The 23,535-nt window shown below is 48.0% G+C and overlaps 7 protein-coding genes across 7 annotated transcripts; 3 read left to right on the top strand and 4 right to left on the bottom strand.

Annotated features, from left to right (window-relative positions):
* Window positions 1-3,543: 3,543 nt before the first annotated feature.
* Window positions 3,544-4,010, top strand: CTRU02_206766 (uncharacterized protein; the record flags this gene model as incomplete). Its single annotated transcript, XM_070204769.1, has 2 exons — window positions 3,544-3,679; window positions 3,751-4,010. The coding sequence occupies 2 exons, from the start codon at window positions 3,544-3,546 to the stop codon at window positions 4,008-4,010; spliced, it is 396 nt and encodes a 131-aa protein (XP_070061873.1).
* A 3,991-nt stretch (window positions 4,011-8,001) lies between these two features.
* Window positions 8,002-8,631, bottom strand: CTRU02_206765 (uncharacterized protein; the record flags this gene model as incomplete). Its single annotated transcript, XM_070204768.1, has 2 exons — window positions 8,002-8,322; window positions 8,554-8,631. The coding sequence occupies 2 exons, from the start codon at window positions 8,629-8,631 to the stop codon at window positions 8,002-8,004; spliced, it is 399 nt and encodes a 132-aa protein (XP_070061872.1).
* Window positions 8,632-8,652: 21 nt separating this feature from the next.
* CTRU02_206764 (reverse transcriptase domain protein) lies at window positions 8,653-8,832 on the bottom strand (the record flags this gene model as incomplete). Its single annotated transcript, XM_036732418.1, has 1 exon — window positions 8,653-8,832. The coding sequence occupies one exon, from the start codon at window positions 8,830-8,832 to the stop codon at window positions 8,653-8,655; it is 180 nt and encodes a 59-aa protein (XP_036575894.1).
* Window positions 8,833-9,009: 177 nt separating this feature from the next.
* CTRU02_206763 (reverse transcriptase domain protein) lies at window positions 9,010-9,924 on the bottom strand (the record flags this gene model as incomplete). The annotated part of the gene is made up of 2 exons (XM_036732417.2): window positions 9,010-9,382; window positions 9,434-9,924. The coding sequence occupies 2 exons, from the start codon at window positions 9,922-9,924 to the stop codon at window positions 9,010-9,012; spliced, it is 864 nt and encodes a 287-aa protein (XP_036575893.2).
* A 5,274-nt stretch (window positions 9,925-15,198) lies between these two features.
* CTRU02_206762 (heat shock protein) lies at window positions 15,199-17,166 on the top strand (the record flags this gene model as incomplete). Its single annotated transcript, XM_036732416.1, has 4 exons — window positions 15,199-15,330; window positions 15,396-15,468; window positions 15,529-15,622; window positions 15,675-17,166. 4 exons carry the CDS (start codon window positions 15,199-15,201, stop codon window positions 17,164-17,166), a joined length of 1,791 nt encoding a protein of 596 aa, XP_036575892.1.
* A 1,565-nt stretch (window positions 17,167-18,731) lies between these two features.
* CTRU02_206761 (C6 zinc finger protein) lies at window positions 18,732-20,036 on the top strand (the record flags this gene model as incomplete). The annotated part of the gene is made up of 3 exons (XM_036732415.2): window positions 18,732-18,824; window positions 18,904-19,378; window positions 19,435-20,036. The coding sequence occupies 3 exons, from the start codon at window positions 18,732-18,734 to the stop codon at window positions 20,034-20,036; spliced, it is 1,170 nt and encodes a 389-aa protein (XP_036575891.2).
* A 494-nt stretch (window positions 20,037-20,530) lies between these two features.
* CTRU02_206760 (adventurous gliding protein z) lies at window positions 20,531-23,356 on the bottom strand (the record flags this gene model as incomplete). Its single annotated transcript, XM_036732414.1, has 1 exon — window positions 20,531-23,356. One exon carries the CDS (start codon window positions 23,354-23,356, stop codon window positions 20,531-20,533), a length of 2,826 nt encoding a protein of 941 aa, XP_036575890.1.
* Between the last annotated feature and the right edge of the window lie 179 nt (window positions 23,357-23,535).

The following is a 23,535-nucleotide window of genomic DNA, read 5'->3' as shown; positions in this document are numbered from 1 at the left end:
CTCTCGGAACGGAAGAACTATAGAACGGAACAAGTCACGTGATGAATCATTCTAGGTCAGAATGATCCAAGAAGAGTTGGGGGCCAACGGATCATGTTCGATCAATATGATCTCCAACGACTACAGACAATACGTGTAGATAGACTCCTATATAGACCAGGACTTGAGTACCTGCTCAAGCCCTCTAGATAGTTCTTCAGCAATCAACTTGTGATTCATCCTCGAATGACTTTCAGCTTACCTCTCAGTATTGTGAATACTAAGAACCTCGTTACCATAGTGTAAGACTGATCACCTTACCCTAACCCTACGATCTACCAGAACGACCTCTACGAACCAGTGTTAGTCTCTTACTGCACCTTCTGTTAGCAGAACCCTACTGTCAGATAGCTGGCCGTAACATCCTAATATAACAAGGCACTTCCCCTAATACTAAAAGGAATAGCTAAAACCTACTTCTACGCCTCGATTAAAGTAATTAACCTATAGCCTAACTTCGAGACCATAATCAACTAATTAAAATCATACTTCGAGACTAAGGAAAGGCAATAAGCGTACGTTACGTAGTAGAATATAACTACTCTTCCCTAAATCATTCGTAATAACCTTAGAAAGACTAAATCGGAGTATTTTGACATACTATATAATAAATTAAGTAAGATTTAGCCCGGTCTGCTATAACAGGATTATAACGACCGATCCCTCTATACCTAACTTCTATATACTTATAAAGATATTCTAGAATATATAATAGCGTTATTTATACCGGCTAAGACGTACGAGGGACTTTGCAGCTAATTAATCTCGTTGATTAAGATAGCTACCCGTCTTAACTAATAATAATTCAACATAGTAGCTAACCTACTAGAGCAGTACTAGACTGATAGAACTTTTAATAGTCGAAGGCGTTATTTACGATATAGTCGTTTATTACGAAGTCGATTATTACGAGGAAGAAGCCGTAATAAACCCTTATTACCGCTAACGCCTAAGAAGTACTACGTATATAGAAAACCTAACTGCTAGTCAACTAAACATACTATAGAAGAGAGACGAAAAGCATACGAGAAGTTTAAAACTACCTAATATACCTAGGATACGTTACTTCTAGCATATAGCTAATTTCTTATCTAATACGAGGGTTTCGACGGGTTAGACTTATAACCTACCGCCGAAGACCCTTAGCAATACTACTACGTAACCGAACAAACTAGTAAAAGTAACGAAGAGGAAGAGACCGGCAGCGATAGTCAATTCTAGGTTACCGCTTATTTCACTATAATAGCAATTAACGGTAATAGGATCGCTACGATCCTAGCAGACTAGTTAACCTACTGTTACGACCCGTTGGACATGGTCGCCAACACGACCCCGCCTGGATCCCGGCGGCTAACGCAGGGCATATGTAACCCAGCCGACAGGTGTAACCAGGGATCCTCGGAACGGAAGAACTATGGACAAGTCACGTGGCCTCGGGGATAACGCGGGGTAGGGACAACCCGGGCTGGTTATGTTGGATATGTCAGATATCCAACCGATCCCCGGATATGTTGGATATGTCAAATATCCAACCGATCCCCGGATATGTTGGATATGTCAAATATCCAACCGATCCCCGGATATGTTGGATATGTCAAATATCCAACATAGCCAAGATAAGAAGGACCGTTCAGGACTTGTATATAGGATGGACTCGAGCCGGGCTCGAGGACAGACTTCCATAGCTCTTCAGCAATCAACTTTGTGATTACCCTAACCGGTACTTTCAGCTATACCTAAGTGACGACTACTCTACGACTCTTGTTGAGGCCTTGACTGATCACCAAGACCTTTGAAGATCTACGATCTATTCGACCAGGACCACGGAACGACTGTTACTACTCTCAATCCCTGGCTTACTGTTAACACAAACCCACTGTCAGTTAGCTGGCCGTAACACCTACTATGCTATTACGAAAGAAGACCTTTTCCGCAACCAACCAGAACCGAAAGAGCTACCTTCGCAATTCATACTTAAGGGACGCTACTCTGCCTAGAACTTCCAAGGGATCATGCCTAACTCAGGCGTAGCAGGATTCTTAACCGCTAGCTACCTACAATTCGTAGCCTTATAACAAATTTACGAAGGAATTACGTTAAATACTAAGGCAGCTAGCAGCGTTATAGTAAAATTCGGCGATAGGATACTACTAAAGTCTATAAGGACTACCAAAGTGCTAACGCCGTTTAGAAGCGTTAAATTTTACGTTATTAAGACTAATACTCCCTTCCTTATATGCCTAGGAGATATAAACCGATTAAAAGTCTACTTTAATAACGTTATAAATACCCTTATCTAAGGAAATAAGGTCGTACTTATTATTCGTAAATAAGGCTACCTATAGTTATTACTTAATAAGGAGAAACTACTTGCCTAAAACTACCTTATAGATACTAAATTGCGACGGGTTTACCGTCGCTTCGGATACCTATCTATTTAACGATTATACAAGGTGCTTTAGAAGGCTAGCTACCTAGTTGAAATTACGGTAATTAAGTAACTATCGAAAGTCTGCTATCGATACTAAATATACGTACTAGCGCTATTACGGTTTAAATTTACGTTACGAAACGATTACGAATTCAACTACAAGGTTATCGCCGACGTAATATACCTTGAAGGTAATAGACCGGTCTTCTACGTCGTCGATACCGCTACGGCGTTTAACGCTGCCTAGTTCCTTAAGGATATTTCTACGAAAGCTACTTAGGAAGCCTTACGCCTCTGCTAGATAGATATATATTAAGGACCCCTATGTTACGGTCAGCTATCCGACAGTAGGGTCTGCTAACAGAAGTTGGGGATTGACGCTAGTAAACAGTATTGTCGTGTCGTAAGTCTGGTTCGTAGGTCGTAGGCTGTGTCGTAGATCGGTAGTCAGAGGCTAAGGTGATCAATCTTAGGCTCAACAAGTATTCGCAGTGAAGGTAAGCTGAAAGTATCCTGAGGATGAATACAAAGTTGATTGCTGAAGAGCTATGGAAGTCTGACTATGAGTCGAGCTCAGGTCATACTATATACAAGTCCGAACAGTACCCTTTGTTTGTTTTACCGTTCCTGATCCTGACGGGGTCCGTTCCTCGTTCATACGGATCCCGTATGTGCCAAGGACGGACTCCGTATTCTTGGCGTACGGATCTAATCTCTTATCTTATCGTCACGTGACTTGCACCATAGTTCTTCCGTTTCCGAGTGAATCCCTGTTGTTCCTGTGATTCTGCAGTACAAATGTCCTGTTACAGCCGCCCGACGTCCAAGTGGGTCTTTCAGCTGTTATCCTTGTTTACGGGTCGTAACATCAGGTCCCCTCTCCAAAGGTCTTGTCCTCAAGACCCAACATAAGTAGGTCGTTGGTCCCAGGTTGGGGATCCGTCAATCGTGCTTCCCGATTTACCTATGATGCTGACACCATGTCAGGTCGCGTTCAAAAATCGAAACAATCCAAGTCGGCACTTCGTTCTGCTTGTGAAGACGTTTTTTATCGCTTTGGTTCTGACGACGTTATGCCGTGTACTCGCTGCTTCCGTGCAAAGCGTACATGTCGGATGGCGGAGGGCGCAAAAACTTGTCAGGGTTGTAGAAACCTGAAGCGTCCTTGTGATAGTCTCGTGGTGGCGTCTAGTCGTGAGTCTTCGTGGCGTTCGTGTGCCCGTGTGCGTGCTGATTGGTCGTAGTGAAAAGGCTGAGCGATCAGCGTCAGGAGTAGGAAGAGAAGGAGGAGCAGGCTAGTGATGCACTGCTGGATCTTCATGAAAAGTTGGCGCGGGTTCAAGCCGAGGTGGCTGAAGCGGCTGGTCGATTATCGCGGATCCGCGCGATTCGGAAGAAAGTAAAGGAGCGGCATGTGGAGACGTTTTCTCGAGGGATGCAGGAGTTAGAGGAGGACGACGTTCTTCCTGCATTGGATGCTCATGAGAGTGGTGTGGTTGGTGATCTTCAGTTTCAGGGTGTGGAGAACAATCCGGATTAGGCGAGTTTTGGCATTGGCGAGGAGTTTGCGGATCTTGGCCCTTTGTTGGGGGATTCGCAGTTGGTGTCTTCCAGTGGTTCTTAGTTGCTTTCTAGTGTTCCTAGGCGAATAAATGGTTTTCCTTGTCGTGGTCTGTCTGCTTCCGTTGGTGGTCGCACATGCTTGTGAGGTCGCCTGATGCGCTGGTAACCGGTGGTGTCTGTTGGGGCTGTTGTCGCTAGCGCTGCTGGCGTCGTTTCTCGTTCTTGGTGTTGTTGCCAGTAGGTCGCGAGTTCGTCCTTCGCATTGGTGATGTTCTTGGCTGGTTCCCATGTGTTGTCTTCGTGACCATATCCTTTCTACTTGATGAGGTATTGGTATCCTTCTGGTTCTTTAAGGTAGTCGATGATTCGTTCGACTTCGTACTCTGGTTCGTTGTCTTCCACAATGATAAGGTCGTTTGTCTATGATCCTTGTGGTGCTGGTTCGAGTAGCGAAATATGGAATGTTGGAAAACACTTTATCGTGTCGGGTAGGTCGAGTTCGTAATTGACTGGTGAAACTTTTCGGAGGATCTTGAAAGGTCCGAGTTTTTTGAAGTCTAGTTTGTCGTTCGGTCGTTTTGTTTTGATGTTTCGCCGTATGAGGTAGGCGCTATCTCCCTCTTTCAAGGTTGGTCCCTCAATCCTTCGTTTATTACTAAATTTCGTTATTCGTTATCGCACGAATTCGAGTTCTTTGCGTGCGTTGTCTTGGATATCCTTGATTTGTTTAACTATGGCGACAGCCTTGAGTGCTGCTGGGCCAGCTTGGGGTTTTCCATAGGCGGTTGGTTCAAATCCGTAGTTGAGGTAGAAGGGGGATTCCTTAGTGCTTTCTCCGATTGCGCTGTTGTAGGCAAATTAGGCTATTGGTAGGAGTACCACCCAATTGTCCTGGTTGTAATTGACATAGGCGCGGAGGTAGGTTTCGAGGATCTAGTTGACTCTTTCTGTTTGTCCGTCGGTCTGCGGGTGAAATGCGGTAGACATTGCTTGCTTGATGCCGAGTTGCGATGTAATTGATTTCTAAAATTTGGAAGTGAAGATCTTGTCTCTGTCTAACACAATTTCCTTAGGTGTTCCGTGATTGGCGATGATGTACTTGAGGAATGTGTAGGCGAATTCTTCGGCGTTGCTTGCTTCCTTGTACGGGATGAAGTAGGCGTACTTCGTGAGTCTGTCAACGATGACGAGAACGCTGTCAAAGTAGACTCCCGTAAGGGGTTCTCGAGACTTCGGTAGTTTGATAATAAAGTCGAGTGATATAGAGTGCCAGGCGGTTTGCAGCACAGGCAAAGGTTGTAACAATCCATAAGGTTGGTGTCGGGCTGGTTTGCTTTTGAGGCAAACCTCGCAATCCTTAATTGCTATTGCGACACGTTCTCTAGTGACCTTTTCTCCATATTATTGTCGTAGTCGTTTCTAGGTTTTTGTGATTCCTTGGTGACCGTATGCTAGCCGAGCGTGGAACTCCATGATTGCTTCATCGTCCAGTCCGCTAGTCGAGCTAGCACTAGATCGTCTGGCCATCATCAAGAGTTTTGTAGCAGGCACGAGGTCTCCATTCTCGTTGTATTTGAGAATCACCTAGGTCTCGTTTAGTACCGGGACATTGTAGTCCGGTCGTCGGCTAAGGGCGTCGGCCCTGCCGTTCTCTGATCCTTTCCGATAGATGATTCGGAAATTGAATTCTGAGAGGAATTCTAACTATCTGATTTGTCGTTTGTTGAGTTCCTTCGAAGTGGTGAAGTGGGCTAGGTTCTTGTGGTCCGTATATATAAGTACTTAGTGGATGGTTCCTGAGAGTTGGGGTCGCCATTCCTTGAATGCTTCGATGATTGCCATGAGTTCTTTGTCGTGGATCTGGTAGTTGAGTTCTGATCCGCGGAGCTTGCGTAAGAAGAAGCCACAGGGGTGCAGGCGTCCTTCTAAGTCTCGTTAAGATAATTGTGCTCCTAGCGCGAAATCTAAGGCGTCTATTTCCACTTCGAATTGTTCTAGTAGGTTGGGAATCATCAGGACTGGTTCGCTAGTAATACAGTCCTTGATTGTTTAAAAGGCGGTTTCCTGTTTTTCTTTCCACTCGAATGGTTGGTCTTTCTTGCTAAGGTCCGTAAGGGGTGCGTTGATTTTTCCGTAGAGTCCGATGAACTTTTGGTAAAAATTGACGAATCCGAGGAATCCTTAGACTTCCTTAAGGTTCGTCGGTGTCGGCCATTCTTTAACGGCTTAAACTTTCTTTTTAGACATGCTGATGTGTCCGGGAGTAATGGTGAATCCGAGGTATTCTACTTCTTGGGTATGAAATATGCTTTTCTCGGGTTCAACCAGGAGTTTAGCGTCTTGGAGGGCTTGAAGTACGAGGTGTACGTACTCCTTGTATTGTTCCATCGTTGGTGAGAAGATGAGGATGTCGTCAAGGTAGACGACTACGAAGATGTCCACGTATTTCCTGAGAACTTGGTTGATCATGTTCTGGAAAGTGGCTGGGGCATTGGTGAGACCGAAAGGCATGACGAGGTACTCGAAATGTCCTCTGCGTATTCTGAAGGCGGTCTTCCATTCTTCTCCTTGCTTCATTCTGATAAGGTTGTAGGCACCCTTAAGGTCTAGTGCCGTGAAGTAGTTAGCTCCGTGGAGGAGTCGTTATAGTTCTTCGATTAATGGTAGCGGGTACCGATTTTTAATCGTCATTTCGTTGAGCATTCGGTAGTCGATACAAAGTCGTAGTTTTCCGTTCTTTTTTAGTACGAACAGGATTAGGCTTCCTGCTGGTAATGTTGATTCTCTGATATAGCCTTTCTCGAGGTTTTCGTCGAGGTATTTGTCGAGGGCTTCTATTTCTGTTGGGTTGAGTCCGTAAATTTTGTTGAACTTGGGTTCCTTCCCCTCCTTAATGGGGATTTCGTGATCGAAATTCGTGTGTTCGGGCAGTCCGGTTTCTAGTTCGGCTGCGAAGAGTTTTTCGTAGACTCTGTATTCTTCTAGGATAGACAGAAGTGGATCGTCTTTTTGTTCGAGATCCGTTTGCTTCAATGGTCGTGATGCGGCTTCTTTCGCCTTAAGGTAGCAGATGTATCGTTTTGCTATTCTTTGGTAGGTAGATCTGTTTAAGGCCTGGGTTCTGCAGGGCTGCTCAGGGACTAGATCGTCGTTATCCCAATGGAGTTAGCCTGTTCTCCAATCTATCCGTGGGTTATTCTTTTCTAGCCATGGTATTCCTAACACAATGTCGTATGCACCGAGTTCGGTAATGTCGAATTGGAGTTGTTCGTTTCGATCCAGGTAACTCATCTCGAGGGGCGCAGTCTCGTTTTTGATGGTTCCTCCTTCGTACTGGACTTGTTCTCCTTCTATGTTGCTGAGCTAGTACGTGTGTTCCTTCTTCTGCCATAGTAGTCGTAGTCGGTTCACCGCTTGGGGTAACACAAAATTCATTTCGGCTCCGCTGTCGATGAGCGCGATGGTTGTCGTGTCGTTGATAGTAACTGCGAGTTGCAGGTATACTTTCTGGTCTAGGAATGCTAGACAGATGGACCTTGTCGTTGTTGCCTGTCTCGGTCCTTTATCGGTAGGCGAGTCTAGTTTTTTGACTGCTCTAGTTGTCTTGGGTAGGTGATGTGCTTCCCTTCTCGTCGTGCCTTCGTGAGGCGATTTTCCTGGAATCGGAGCCTCGGGGGGCTCGATCCTTCTTGTAGGAGTCTGTAGGCTTTTGCCTTTTGGGTTGCGTAGATGAGGCATTCGTCCGTTCGACATTCTTCCCACTTCATGTTTTTATCGTGGGTGTACCTCATGGGGTATTATCGGCTGGGGGTGAACGTGGCGATGTTGCCGTCGAACTTCCTGAGTTCCCACCCTGTAAGAGTGTGGGCGGTGTAGACGTTTCGTAGGGGGGTGTTGTCGTATTTCCTGGGTTGGAAGTGGTGTTCGTATTTTTCTCCCATGTGCGTCTCGCAGTGGTCGAAGAAGCACTAGGCCCAAAAGAGGTAGCGATGGCTTAGGTCCGTGATTCTGAGGTAGGGGTGATCTTCGATCCTGAGTTGCGGGGTGTAGTGCGTCCTGGGTCCTATGTTTGGCACGCTATAAAGTTCGATGAATTGCTTATCATTGTGCTGATTTACTTGCTTATGTGCAATGCGTTCGGGGGTGTTATCCTTCTCGGGTTCCTCTTCAGAGCTGGTGTCGTCCACACTGGGGGTGAGCCCATAGGCGATCTCCGTCTGAGCACGTTGGCAGGCAACGTCACGAGGTTCGTCCGAGTCGTAGGGTGAATCTTCTCCTTCTCCGAACGTCTAGTTGCTGGTGAGACGGAGGATTTGTTGTTCAGTCAGGGGGTCGTGCTGATATTCAGGTTCCTTATCCGAATCTTCTTCGTTCTCGAATTCCCTGATTCGATTCATTTCGCGTTGAACTTGTGCTTCGGAGTCTCTGATCCTTTGTCGGGTTTCTTTATCGTAACCCATGGGATTGTCGTAGGTGGCTTGCCTTGAGGTGATGCGTGGGGCTGACGAGCCTGCGGGTTTAAGTTGTTGTACTCGTAGCCTCCCGTCAAGTTGTTCGGTGGTTTTTCTGATCATCTTGCTGTTAGCCCGGGAGGCCATTGCAAGGGTTTTGCTAGTAGGCTAGTGTCCTGTCATTTCTTTGTCGCTAAGGTGTACAGGGCATTTGTCGTCGTAGCATCCTGTCCACGATAGGGATGCGTGGGGTGTCTTAGTTGCTATACTAGCTTGCTTGGTTCGCTCGGGTACTGGCTTCCAGTTAGGCTTCTTGGGTTGTCCGCAGTCTCTGGCGATATGTCCCATTTTTTCGTAATTGTAGCACTTGGGGTTCCAAGGTTTCTTGTCGTTGCTCTTGGTAGCGGCACTAAGGTCTATGGGTCCGCTGTGTTGTCTATAGGAAGTGCTTTGTCGGGTGTTGTTCTAGTTGTTGCGGGGTCTGTTGTCGTTCCGCTGGTTGTTAAACTTGTGCTAAGGCTGCCATTAGTACTTGCGTCCTGAGTTCGGGTTTTGTCTTTTCTCTCCTCGTTCCTTTCGTCGTTCGTAGAGGCGGTTGTCGATCTTGATAGCATGTTCGACGTAGGCGAGGAAACTAAGGGGTGTCTCTAACTTGGCCATTTCGTCCTTAACGTCATCTTTGAGTCCTTGGTAGAAGGCGAAGACCTTGCTTTCGTCGGTTATGTAGAGTCTTGCAGCTAATCGTCTGAACTCGGCGGCGTAGAGCATAGCTGACTTGGTTTGTCGCAGGTGTGATAGGTCTCGCTCGGCCTGCCTTCGCTCATCGGGGTCGAGGAAGAGGGATTCCAGGGCTTTAACATAGCCTGCGAAGCTGAAGAAGATGCTCTTCACCTCTTCGCTATATTTTTCGACCGGGTTGTCGAGCCATTCTTGTTACAGGGGCTCGAACTAGGCGAAGGCTCTTCCTCGTAGGAAAGTAGCCGCGTGCACCACGCGTTCGGTATCGTTCTGGAAAGTGTTGATGTGGAAGGCTTGGTAGGTCCGTACCTGAACCAAGTGTCCTTTAAGTTGTCCTGGGGTCCCGTCGAAGGTAGAGGGGGTGTTGAGCTTGAGGCGTTCGCGTCCTTCGACCGGGGCGGAAATCACGTTAGCGGCAGCTCGAAGGGTGTTGACTTCCTTCTCAAGTTCCTGAGTCTTGCGCGCTTGCTCCTGAAGTTCCTTGAGAGCAGTAGCGTTTTGGTTGAACATGTCGCGCATCTCCTTGAAGTCCTTAGTGGTTTTGTCGAGCTGTCGTTTGAGTTCTTCGGTGTCGTCCTCGCTGTCTAAGTCGTCCTTCATTTTCTGGTCCTCGACTTCCTGGGCCAGGCTCTGAGGAGCTTTTCCTCCAGAGGTGGATGAGGATCCGGGGGTAGGAGACTTGACAGAGGCGCGGGAAGACATTCTGTACTGTTTAGTAGGTATCAATAGTCAACTTACTGAACAGGAGCAATCAAAGTGTTACGGTCAGCTATCCGACAGTAGGGTCTGCTAACAGAAGTTGGGGATTGACGCTAGTAAACAGTATTGTCGTGTCGTAAGTCTGGTTCGTAGGTCGTAGGCTGTGTCGTAGATCGGTAGTCAGAGGCTAAGGTGATCAATCTTAGGCTCAACAAGTATTCGCAGTGAAGGTAAGCTGAAAGTATCCTGAGGATAAATACAAAGTTGATTGCTAAAGAGCTATGGAAGTCTGACTATAAGTCGAGCTCAGGTCATACTATATACAAGTCCGAACAGTACCCTTTGTTTGTTTTACCGTTCCTGATCCTGACGGGGTCCGTTCCTCGTTCATACGGATCCCGTATGTGCCAAGGACGGACTCCGTATTCTTGGCGTACGGATCTAATCTCTTATCTTATCGTCACGTGACTTGCACCATAGTTCTTCCGTTTCCGAGTGAATCCCTGTTGTTCCTGTGATTCTGCAGTACAAGAAAAACATCAACAACAGCGAGAACGAAATTTTTGAAAATCGGAGCAAAAACGGCCCCAAATACGCGTGCTCGCGGCCACAGAGCCCCCTTCGATGCAATGCCATCCTCGGCCTTGATTCTACGTCCCAAAGGGGCCCAAGATGGCCGCAGAGCACGCCCCGACTACAATGAAAAACTTGAGAGCAAGCCGCAAAATACGACATATCAATAGACAACACTGTTACTACTACCACAGGCGAGCCACAAGCCGCTACACGAAGCACTAAGACTGCGCCCAAACAATCAACTTCAACACAACAGCCGCCGACAGGTTTTGGGTCACCTGTCACCCCCGACAAAGTTTGCAACGTCCCACAACGACGAAGATGAGTCCGACAGAACAGTATCACCTTCCGCACGGAGAAAGCACCAGGCATTAGGCATGCTACGATCGATGCCACACAATACTACAGACCACAGACAGACTGGTCCCCTGTCGCCCCTTTTGCGAAGAAGGATTGGTGTCCCTTCAACGCGCGACAATGTCTGCGGAATCTGTGCGGGAGCTCTCATACCCAGTAATCGAACATGTCGGAGTCAGTAGAGCATTGTGCTTCGTGGAAGACCCTTGGGCCAATGTGGTGGAGGGCAATAGTGGTCAACAGGCAAGAAACAAGAGGCCACATAGGAACCCGGCAGGAGGCAACAAAGAATTTACAGATGCAACTGAGAAAACGGCACATACAAGTCCGGGAGGATACGGACAAAACAAAGAGACAAAGCTGAGCGCTGGGGGGAGACTGTAGGTACAAAGAACCAGATACGGTGCTACCAGCACCAACTGAACCGAAGCAGGAGGACGCAAAACAAGCATTCTAGAGAGCAACACAAAAGCGAGAAAGCAGACAGGAGAGCAACACACTTCTTCAACAGAGGGCACAAACACACAGAATAGAGAACATAGTGGGGAGCTTGGGGATAGCTGGCCCTGATGCAACATCAGGGCGAAGTGGGGCGTCGCTGTTCATTGTCGACGCTTCGGCTACCTGCCAAACCCCGCTTTCCGGGCATAGCTGCTGGCATAAGAGCGGCTTCATAACCGAGTAGGAATAAATCAATCAATCATGTTACAGCCGCCCGACGTCCAAGTGGGTCTTTCAGCTGTTATCCTTGTTTACGGGTCGTAACATAATGGTTGCTACATTCTCAGTCCCTCATGCGATCGAGAGCCCTCTTTATAGCTCTGTTTAGGCAACTAGTAGGCTAGTAGTTCCCTCCCTTAGTCCCGTCCCCTATATATATTGTACCGAAGACCTCTGATCCCCGACTCCGACTCCCGACCGCCGGCTTCCCCGGTTCCGCACGTGTTACTCTACACGCTACGCTCTGGTTTATCTCGTCGCCTTGGGCCTTATTAGCAAACCCCTAATATTTCCTAAACTGGCTGTGTTAACTATAAATTGCTGTCTCCTGTCTTGTGGTCATCGATCACACCGACAGTAGTACCTCAATTACCGATTGTTTTCTTCGACGCACCCCTCTATACCGACACCACACCGAGACCACTATTGAGAGTTTTGATTAAAAAAGACACGGAAATCTCATGGTATATCATTCCGTCTAATTGGCCGGTTATAATGAGTCTCCTAATGGCTGTAGGATCTTGTGTTCGTTATTTATCCAACTCCGTGTCTTTCATTACTAAAAGCCGTTTGGTCTTCGTGTTTCTAAGGCCGAAACTTAGATATACTATCCGCAACACGATAAGGTTTGCTTCAGGGCCTGTCTCTATATCATACATGGTGCGATATTTAAATGGCTTTATCTCCGAAGTTTAATGCATACTGTGCAGAGTTGCTAGGGCAGGAGGCCTAAGCATAGGCACAGGCTCAACGGTATAGTTCTGACAATTAATGTTAACAGGCTATCCCTGGGTGTCTGAATGTTGACTTAATTACTTGCCAACCACTATATAGATCTTCTAGCCTAGACATTTCAACTGTCTAGCCACTTAAGGGTATAACAATAGCTTTCAAATTATACACTTTAATGAAAATCTAGCAGCCATTACTCGCAATAAAAATCGAATTTTGCTAGTTTATTTGCTTAACAGAAGCCTTCGAAAGGAATAGTACAAAAGATACCAGCAATTATTCTGCTAAAAACCATTAACTATAATCTTAAGCTGATGTTTTATATAAATATAATTTTTATTAAATGGATTAATGGTTAAGAGATATAATGTTAAATTTAAAAAACATCTTATATTAACTGAAGAGGCAAAGATAAGCAAAATACAAGCCACAAAGATCATCATAGAAAGTTAACTAGTATAAACTCAGCTTTTGTTAATTAAGATCTTTCATAGTTCAAATTCTATATTCCATGGTCACGTATGGCTGAAATATCTGATTGTCTCCACCTTTAACAAGTATAAAGGCAAGCAGCTTCTCTCTGATAACACCTAGTCTAACCTATCCAGACGAACGGTTTCCTTTCAAAACCGAAGTATCCTCTATTCACTCACATCGAAAATCATGAAGGTTTCCTCGCTTTTCATTACCCTTGTGGTACCATTGACGGTCCAGGCCTACACTGGCACTACATTTGCGACAAGAAACCAGTGCATAGCTAGGTGCCCCAGCGTCGTAAGTTTTACAATATGTTAACTCTAGATATATGAGTTTTTGCTAATCTAGATTATAGTGCAGTTCCCATGGTGACTTTTATGACGGTTGTTCAGGCACCGGTGCAACGTAAGTCAGAATGAGAAGTGTGTCCTGAGAGTAACAATTAACGACAAGCAGCGTCTATTGCAACTGCATGGTAAATACGAAGCCGTCTGTTGGTCAATGTGGAAGTGTCAAAAACTGCAAGGGGTGTTGCTTGTCAGGCAACTGTTGTATGACAGCTTCTTGTGGCTGTCCGTAGTCGTGCGTTTGTTTTTAGCATGGTCTACCTAGAGGAGGATTACTGTTAGTAAGACTATTCATTTCTCTTTGGTCTGTATGATTAGTTCCTCAACTCGCATCCAATTCTCTCTCAATCGTCTATAGGCATCATCACACTAAGTAAGGATACCGTCGGTTTTCTTCTAGTAAAAGTTCACTGTGTTTCTTTGGAGATTTCATGACAGACCAATCAGGCGATGTAAAAGTCTGCTCTCTAGGTATTTGTCGAGACAGCTGTTGAACAACGCGCCCCTGTTACGGGCTATGCCCGGTTGATAGCTATGCCGTTATCCCTACTTAAGTACAGCCAAGAAACACTTAAGACGACTTGTTATTCTATATTCTTTTGGGCGTTTAGCTCAACGAGGTAGCACCTCTATTATTAATATGTGCTGGAGGCTAGTGTGCGGCTGCCACTGCAACCCCGTAGGCGGGGTCTGGCCCTTCACACCCCCAACCAAAGCTTCTTTCAATGAATTCATCACTAAGATGCCCGTCGGTAGAATACGCTATAGCCCTTAACTAACTTAGTGCCAACAAATTTTAGCGCCACTATTATTATTTGAGGTACGAAATATAATTTATATAACTAAGGTGTTCAAGCTTAAATATGAAGCGAACGGTTTAGCTCCCACTTTCACGGCTCAGAAGCAGTTATTCAGTTCAAATCAGACATCAATTCAAATATGTGAGTGAGCAGTAAACGTGCAATTGATATCGCCTTTTGTTTTTCTTGGTGGTTGGATTCTATAACGCTCTGGAATAAAAGTCCCAGCCCTGCGAGAATCAAATTCAATAGCGATTCATAAGTCAAAGAATCATACAATAGTAAAAGCGCTCGACTTGTTTCAGTCCTAAGAGTAAAGTAATCGGTATGAGACGTATTGAGATACCCCCACGACATGTAAGATTTGGATATTCCACTAGCAATGTAGTCTTCATTTAGTCACCTTCTGCGAGGAGTAATATAGCACTGCGTTATGATTATTCCTCCTACAGTGCGAGTTTGTAAGCAGTAGACCTAAAGTCGCTTTGCGTCCACGCAGAAGCCGCCGGCAGTTGAGTTGCACTTAGCGAATCCGTGAGTACTTTTAACCTTCAATACTTTACTAATAAAGAAAGATATCCTCTTTTCAATCGATAATTGAATGCAAGTACGGTGTAAATACACTCGTTGTTGCATAGCATTAAAGGATGTCCGGCAACTTACGAAGCGATTCTCATTCGTGAGCGCATTACCTCCGCATTCAATAGGTGGATACCTTAACTGATGTGCTGAGCTAATCGGGGTTTAAAAACCAGATCGGACCATTAAGCTCTTCGCGTAAAGAATTGATCACATCTACGTTAACTACCTTACCTACATTTACAAACACTGCTACCACGTGGTAAGCAAAGTGGCCACTCTGGCGACGCAAATTGGCATCCACTTAGCAATAGTTAAATCATTTGCTACACTGATTACCCCTTTTCGGATCCGTACCTTCAGACAAGGCCTTTTACCGTAATGATGGGGTTTCTCAGATAAGCGCTCGTGCCAAGTTAATTTACTTGAAATGGAGGAGGGTCGGTAATAACGCCTTGCCTATTTAAGCCTGAAAAAAAAGGAGTGAATAAAAATATGGTGCAGCTGAAGAATCCGGCCAACACACCCTTCATTATCAAAGGTTGCTAGGAAATTGAAAGTATCAATCTCAGTAAGCATCAAAGGCTGGGCCTTGGAAATGCGACGGAACTTATCGTCTAGCTTGCAACAACCGGAAAGCAACTACAATAACCGTTTTTCGAATCGCTAATCTCGCTGCATCAACCACGATGCTACGGCAGTCAACTCGTAGCGCGAATTGCCACCTTGGCTGTTTGGCGTTGCTGTTCTTCTTTCTATCTTTTGCGCCATCTGTCACGGCGTTGGAATGCTCTATTGACTACCCAAACACATTTGGTATCGTGAGTAAACGCATTCAAATCTAATAAGTCAATTTCGGCACTAGCGGAAACTTTTATGTGCACAGAATCTAGGGCATTCCCACTCTACAGTGTCAGTGTTTCATCAGGGGGCTGTTAGGTTACCTGTCAAGAACCAAAGTTCGTAGACCAAGTCCTATGTTGACTTACCTTCGCATGCAATGTTTAACAGCGCGACAGTTACCGTCCCGATTCGTCCAAATCCCTTAGATGAACCAGAGCTATTTCTCTCAGGCCAAGAGTCCAGTCTACAAAGTGGATTGTTTAACACAAGGTAAGTATTTCTTATTCTGATTCATCTCTACTTGTAGCTGATAAGTTACAAGTCACAAGGTTTGCCACCCTGAAGAGCCGCAGTATTACATCGCTCAAACATTCGAAACTTCAATTCCAGAGCCAAATACTACGTCTGTTGCAGGCGAAAATTTCCACCGTTCGCTCTCCGTTATCTTCCGACAGATGCGCGGCGTCGCTGAAGGTTGGTTTGGAGACAGTTCATCATTTGCTGTTGTCACGGTGCCACAAGCTTGGTACAGTGACGAGGTTCAGAAGGCCATAAAAACCGCTGGCGAGGCAATTGGCCTCGACATCGTCCAAGTCATCAATGCGCCCAGCGCTGCGGCCCTAGGTCACCGGCTGGACATTGAGCCTTTGAACGATGAGAAGGTTTTGGTATACGACTTAGGCCGTTATGCATTTGAGGCGACCGTGCTCGATGTCAACTACGGCGTTATCAATACAATACAATCATCGCGAAGCATTTTGGACGGGGCAAGCTCCATTCATCAACAGAACCCCCTCGAATACAATGAACCCGCGATTAAACCCCTTTTCGAGGAAACAATCTCACACGTTGAGAAGATTCTTGCCGACGCTAATCTCACCATAGAAGACATCTCAACCGTAATTCTTACGGGACAAGATGCTGGACATTCGCAGGTTCTGGAGGGCTTAGACACGTTTCTTAACCCTCATGACACCAGAGATATCGCGTATTATATTCTCGATTATACGGATGATGCCGTCGCCGTTGGTACCGCGTACCAGGCTCTTCTGATGTCCAGTGAGACCTGCGAAGAGGCGTCGTATCTTCCTGCCATTCTGGACCGCGCCCTCGGTGTAGGTGTCCTTGGGGGCATGACAACTCAGATGATCAGGCGATACTCCGCTGTCCCGCTGGAAATGACATACAATTTTACCACGACCCTTGATAACCAGTCTGATGTCATTATACCGGTCTTACTCGGCGGCTTCGTTTCCTCCGAACGGAATCGGCCGATGGGCACCCTTAAGTTGGCCGGCATTCCCCCAGTCCCTCGTGGCGAACCAACCATCTCGGTTCGAATTCAACTCGACGAGGACAGCACAGGAGACATTGTCCTGAGCGCTCATGCTGCCTATTTGGACAAGAACGGCAGAGAGATCCTCAGCGACAGTTTAGTTCGAGACAACTGGTTTGGTTATGAAGATCCAGACCTGGAAGAAACCATTGCGGAGGAACGCGCCGACGATCTCAAGGACTACAAGATCTGCACCAACCCTGCTATGCGCTTCGAGCCTAACGCAGTTGTCAGGAGGGACTATAGCCAGTTGGACCAGTTTTGGACGACAAAAGTTGCTGCGAGAGAGTTTGAAGAGGGCCATTTCGCTCGCGCCCTTTGCTTGTATGAGAAGTCGCTGCCGTACTTTCCCATCGGCCACAAAGAAATTGCAGCCCAGATAAGGCGCATTCGACGCGTTTTTTCCACTGATAATGACGATACAGCGGTTTTAGGAGCGGATAACCCGTTTACAACGCCCTCTCGAACTGGCTGCTAAGTCGGCATGCGGATGGTGTCAAAAACATGTATTGCTTGTGAGGATGCGCTCTATCAAAGCAATAAGTGTTATTAAACAAAACCTATGAAAGCTTTCGCCTTTGTAGAAGGTTGGCTTTCATATCATTATTATAAACGAATAAAACAGATAACTATCATTCCTCACATATGTTATTATCCCGTGGACTGGCACGTATAATGTCAACCTGAGTGTTTGGCAGCTACAAGAATGTGCTACGATGTTGATCGAGCTATCCGTGGGCCCCTATCTGCGTCTTCTCAACAATAACGTCATTGTTACCAGTAATTTCTGGAAGAAATCGTTAGTGAGGGACAAGAGCGGAGCATATTCTGGGGCGATAAGGCTGTGCAAGTGGGTTGTCTACGGCAGTCCGCAGGGCGCACTGGGTCAAAATTCAATAATTTCCGCATCGGGTCAATAGGTCTACACCTAAGGGGAGGATTTTTAAAAGGCTCTGATTGGCTGAGAATTACAGGCACTTGCGCGAGTCAAGAGCGAAAAGGGTAAATGCGGGCAGTGTAATTATATATGGGGTAGTTGAGGTAGTTAAGGCAATTAGGGCAGTTGGGGCAGTTAGGGCAGTCAGGGCAGTCAGGGCAGTCAGGGCAGTTAGGGAAGTTAAGGCAATTAGGGCAGTTGGGGCAGTTAGGGCAGTCAGGGCAGTCAGGGCAGTTAGGGCAGTTAGGGCAGTTAGGGAAGAGGCAGTTAGGGCAGCTGGGGCAGTTAGGGCAATTAGGGCAGTTGGGGCAGTCAGGGAAGTTAGGGCAGTTAGGGCAGTCAGGGAAGTTAGGGCAGTCAGGGCAGTTGGGGCAGTCAGGGCAGTCAGGGCAGTCAGGGAAGTTAGGGCAGTTAGGGCAGTTAGGGAAGAGGCAGTTAGGGCAGTTAGGGAAGAGGCAGTTAGGGTAGTTAGGGCAGTCAGGGCAGTTCGGGCAGTCAGGGCAGTTCGGGCAGTCAGGGCAGTTCGGGCAGTCAGGGCAGTTCGGGCAGTCAGGGCAGTTCGGGCAGTCAGGGCAGTTAGGTATTAGGGTTAAGGGGGGAGGCGCTATAGCTATAGCGAGGTAAGTATTATAGAACACTATAATTATAAGTAGGGGATTACTACGGGTATAAGCCGGGAGTCAGACTTTAGCAGGGTTCTAGGGTTGACTTTTTATGGGTATACAGGCACGGGCTCCATACTTACCTAAAATTTCTAGCCACTCATATCTTATCGATAACACACCTTAGTGGAGACATTAGCCATATTAGGCAAGTTCTACCCCTCATACCGTATACCTACTAATTTATTGAATTTTGACCCAGTGGTCCCTGCGGACTGCCGTAGTCAGTGCCAACTTCGAAGCACGACTTGAATGAATCTTTCGTGAGAAACATGCGCCTTAACTAGATTTTCTTCTTATTCGCTCATCGTTCCGGCGTACCCTTAAATCCCACCTTGACGACCCGTTCATTCAAATCCCTATCTATGCTAGACAATAGTAGGGAAGCCGCAGTTCGTGATTGACTCCATCCACGAGGAACAGGGCCAACCAGACACACGCGGCATGGAGCAGCTTCCCACCCTCAGGCACTGCCCCAAACGTTCACACAAGAAGGTTCGGACAGGATGTACTAGCTGTAAAAGAAGAAAAGTAAAGGTAAGGAGGGGCCAATAACTGGGCACCTGGGCCGATCTATGGATTAGCAGTTGGGTCTTCTAACTGAAATATCGGGCAGTGTGATGAAAAGAAACCAGAATGCAGCCAATGCGCCAAACAGAGCATCACATGCGATATCATTGCGAAGAATTCGAGACGTTCTTTGGTTGAACAAAAGTCCTTGAATATTCCTACTCCTTCTTCTCCCTTGCCGGTCAATCTCAACATGCTTGACCTTGAGCTTATTCATCATTGGACACTCAATACTTATGATTCATTAACTATCGACCCGCTCCTCCGGACATTTTGGCTAAGGAATGCCGTTAGAGTCGGTTTCCGTTGCGAATTTGTCATGCGGAGCATTCTCGCTCTCTCCGCCATGCATCTGGGGTATCTCAACCCTGCACGAAGAGAGGAGCTTACCCAGCATGCCCTCAATCACAATAACTTGGCAGCTGCAGCAACACGGGCATCAATCTATCAAGTCGATCAAGTAGAGGATACCGAAATGCGTGAAAACCTTTTCTTGTACTCCGTTATCATACTGTTTTACAGTAAGCATTCACCATCAGGCATCATTTAACTCGTCTGGAATCGCTCATACTTGTAGTCATCTCGCAAATAGAAAACCCCCATGATACTTTTTTCGGCCGAGCAAATCTGACGCAGCAATACACACCAGACTGGATGATATTCTTCAAAGGTTGTCGCCATTTAGCGTTGGCGTCCGAGTCGTTCTACATCAGCAGTAATCTCATGCACCCCTTTGTTAACCATCAGTTGGAGATGGGTTACTATTATCGACAAAAGATATCACAGGGCCCCCACCTTACCACTCTTCTGAGGCAAATACAAAATATCGGAGACTGTTTTACGCCTTCTGAAATGGCCGCATATACGCACGCCATTCAAGAGCTAGAAGCGGTATTTGGAGTGCTAGCAGAGTTCCCAGAGACCAGGGATATGTTGCACGCGTTCTTCTGGATTAGCAACGTGTCAGATCACAGAGGAGACTTCATTGCGCTGCTTCAGAAACCCAATCCCTCACAAGAAGCACTGGTTATCTATGCATACTTCTGTATGATGACACAACGTCTTCCTGTACGCTGGTGGGCAGACAAGTGGGTGCAGGGACTCGAAAATGGAGCACTTGACTATCTGGACGATGAACATAGAACTTGGATAGTTGAACCACCAGCATGGGGCAAATAGCCCAACAGAGAGATTTAAATGCTTCTGAACATCACAGCTGCCCGTGGCCTGTCATTGGAAAGTAAGATAGCCATTCAAGCCAAGGGGGCTTCTTACTTCAGTCGTCAGATTCTCACAGAAATCACGCTTTACGTGAAGGCGTAAACATACTTTTACATAAAAGGTGCCCGGTATGTGACTGCACTTGAGTCTCCTGTTTGTCAACTGCTTCGTTACCAAATATCAAGGCCCAGGATGTCGTCGCGTCCTCCGACTCAAGTCATGATGTATCATTCAATGCGAGGTCAGGTAAACTGCTTCTACTAAACATAAATTCATTGCAATACTCATGTGTCATTAAGGTCATGACTACGGATACTTCATAAGGGGATTATGTTTATTAATTACAACCTCGTGCCAAGCTCATCATGTATCGCGCGAGGACCACCGGATTTCGGCTGGCACCCCAAGCTTATCCGTCGCCTTTGTACATTGATCTCTCAACAGGCCCTCCTTTATGCAGCAACAGCCTCCTCCTTGGGCTTCTTCTCCTCAACAGTCTCGCCGTTGGTCTTCTCGCCGTTGACCTTCTCGGTCTTGGCGGCCTCCTCGCGAAGCTTCTTGAGCTCAGCCTCGAAAGCCTTTGCACGCTCCTCGGCGGCAGCAGCGTCCTTCTTGGCGGCCTCAAGGTCCTTGGTCAGGGAATCGCGAGCGGTCTCAGACTCTTGAGACTTCTTCTCAGCCTCTGCGGCCTTCTTCTCAAGCTCCTGAGCCTTAGACTCGGCGTCTGCGACCTTCTTCTCGGACTCTTGAGCCTTCGACTCAGCGTCCTGGGCCTTCTTCTCGGTGTCTTGAATCTTGGTCTCAGCCTCCTTGGCCTTTTCTTGCCAGCTTGCTGCGTCCTTCTTGGCAGTCTCCAATTCGGCCGAGATGTCGTTCTTGGCGGCCTCGGCAGACTTCTCAAGGTCGGCGTGCTTCGACTGGAGCTCGGCCAACTCCTTGCTCAAGCGAGAGGACTCCTCAGTGGCATCGGACTGAGCCTTGTCGTGGGTCTGCTGCAGAGTGGTGTGCTTCTCCTCAAGCTCAGAAAGAGTCTTCTTGGTAGCGGAGTGCTGCTCCTCAACGTCAGACAGGCTTTGCTTGGCGGCAGCAAGCTCAGCGCTGGAATCGGACTGGGCCTTGTCGTTTGCCTCCTGGAGAGCCTTGTTCTTCTCCTCCAACTCAGCGACGCTCTTCTTGGCGGCCTCGAGCTCGGCAGCGGACTCGGCCTTGGCCTTCTCCTGCTCCTGCAGAGTAGCGTTGTACTTCTCCTCCCATTCGGCGCTGCTCTTCTTCGCAGCCTCCAGTTCGGCGGCGGACGTCTCGTGGGTCTTCTGGAGGGTGTTGTACTTCTCCTCCCACTCGGCGACGCTCTTCTTAGCCGCCTCAACCTCGGCGCTCGACTCAGACTGAGCCTTCTCCTGGGCCTGCTGCAGGGTGTTGTACTTCTCCTCCCACTCCGAGGCAGTCTTCTTGGCGGCCTCGAGGTCGGCAATTGAGCTCTCCTGGGCTTGCTTCAAGCTGGCAGACTTCTCTTCGGACTCGGCAAGGGTCTTCTTGACGGACTCGAGCTCGGCAGTAGACTTCTCCTGGGCCTGCTGCAGGGTGTTGTACTTCTCCTCCCACTCCGAGGCAGTCTTCTTGGCAGCCTCGACTTCGGCAGCAGACTTCTCCTGGTCTTGCTGAAGCTTGTTGTGCTTCTCCTCCCACTCGGACGCGGCCTTCTTAGCGGCCTCGATCTCGGCGGCGGACTTCTCCTGCTCCTGCTGGAGCTTAGCGTACTTCTCCTCGGCCTCGGCGAGGTTCTTCTTGGCAGCCTCAACCTCGGTGTTGGAGCTCTCCTGGGCTTGCTGGAGCTGGGTATATTTCTCTTCAGCCTCTGCCAGGCTCTTCTTCACAGTCTCGAGCTCAGACTCGTGAGCCTGTTGCTGCGTCTTCTGCTTCTCCTCGGCCTCTGAAAGGCTCTTCTTGACGGACTCGAGCTCGGATTCGTGGGCCTGCTGCAATTCCTTCTGCTTCTCCTCGGATTCGGCGAGGCTCTTCTTGGCGGCGGCAAGTTCGGCTTCGGACTCGGACTTGATCTTGTCGTGGGTCTGCTGGAGCGCAGCAAGCTTCTCCTGCGTGTCGGCAAGTTCCTTCTTGGTCGAGGACACATCAGCCTCAGAGTCGGCCTTGAGCTGGTCAACAGTCTGCTGGAGGGCAGCCAGCTTCTCCTGGGCCTCAACAAGGTCCTTCTTCGCGGCGGAGAGGTCCGCATCGGAATCAGTCTTGAGCTTGTTGTGGGAGCCCTGAAGCTCGGCAAGCGTGGCCTGGACGTCGGCAAGCTCCTGCTCGGCAGCCTTCAATTGAGAGGCAGAGTCGGCGTTCACCTTGTCGAGAGCCTGCTGAAGGGAAGTAAGCTTCTCTTGGGTGTCGATGAGCTCCTTCTGAGCCGCAGCAACATCGCCGTCGGAGGCGTTCTTCAAGCTGTCGTGAGCCTCCTGGAGAGCAGTGAACTTGGCCTGGGCGTCCGCAAGATCCTTCTTGGCAGCGGCGACCTCAGAGTCGGTGTCCGACTTGAGCTTGTCCAAAGCTTGCTGCAGAGCATTGTACTTGTCGCTGGCAGCAGAAATCTCGGCGGTAGTGTCCGTCTTCAGCTTGTTGTGTTCGCCCTCGAGCGTCGTCAGCTTGCCTTCCAGAGTGGACAGAGCCTCGGTCTTTTCGGTGAGCGTCTTGTTCGTCGCATCAGCATCGGCCTTGAGCTTGTCAAGGGCCTGCTGAAGAGTGGTCTGGGCCTGCTCGGCGTCGGTCAACTGGGTGCGCAGCTTGGTGAGCTCCTCGCGGAGAGAAGTCTCGAGAGCCTCGCGCTCCTGCTTGGCCTCGGCGAGCTCCTGCTTCAAAGCGGCGAGCTCTTCCTCCAGCGTCTTCTTCTCCTTCTGGACGTTGTCGAGCTGCTCCTGGAGGAGAGCCAATTGCTTCTTGGCGTCATCGAGCTCCTGGGCGTTGGCGGCGGTGGCCTGGTTGCCGGCCTGGGACTGCTGGGCAAGCTTGTCGTTGCTGGCAGCAAGCTCAGACTGGAGGCTGCTGATCTTAGCCTGGCTATCCTTCTGCGAAGTTGTCAAGTCATTGCTGAGCTCCTGAACCTTCTGGCGGAGGTCCTCTGCCTCCTCGGAGAGGATTGTGTACTGCTTCTCCTTCTTGGAGAGGTCCTCCTCAAGGGCAGTGATGGTTTCTTTTTGGTCGGCGATCTTCTGCTCAAGGTCGGCTCGGTCACCGTCGGTGTGGCCTTGACCGTTATTCGGAGACGAGAAAACTGAGCCCATGATGGATTACGGCGTCAGTTCACGATGCAATGAGAAGTTGAAGAATTGGGAGGCGCTATGCAGGCAAGACCCATGAACGACGACATCGCAGCAGAAGAAAGGAAAACGGTAAACACAGAAAGGCGGTCAGGCTTTTGGACCGACATGGATATTTTTTTTTCTGTCCCTCCCATCGTGGG

Source organism: Colletotrichum truncatum, assembly GCF_014235925.2.
Source record: "Colletotrichum truncatum strain CMES1059 chromosome Unknown Contig_0003, whole genome shotgun sequence".
In the NCBI taxonomy this organism is placed as follows: Eukaryota; Fungi; Ascomycota; class Sordariomycetes; order Glomerellales; family Glomerellaceae; genus Colletotrichum; species Colletotrichum truncatum.
Note: the sequence above shows the minus strand (reverse complement) of the source record. Positions and strands in the feature narration are given on the sequence as shown.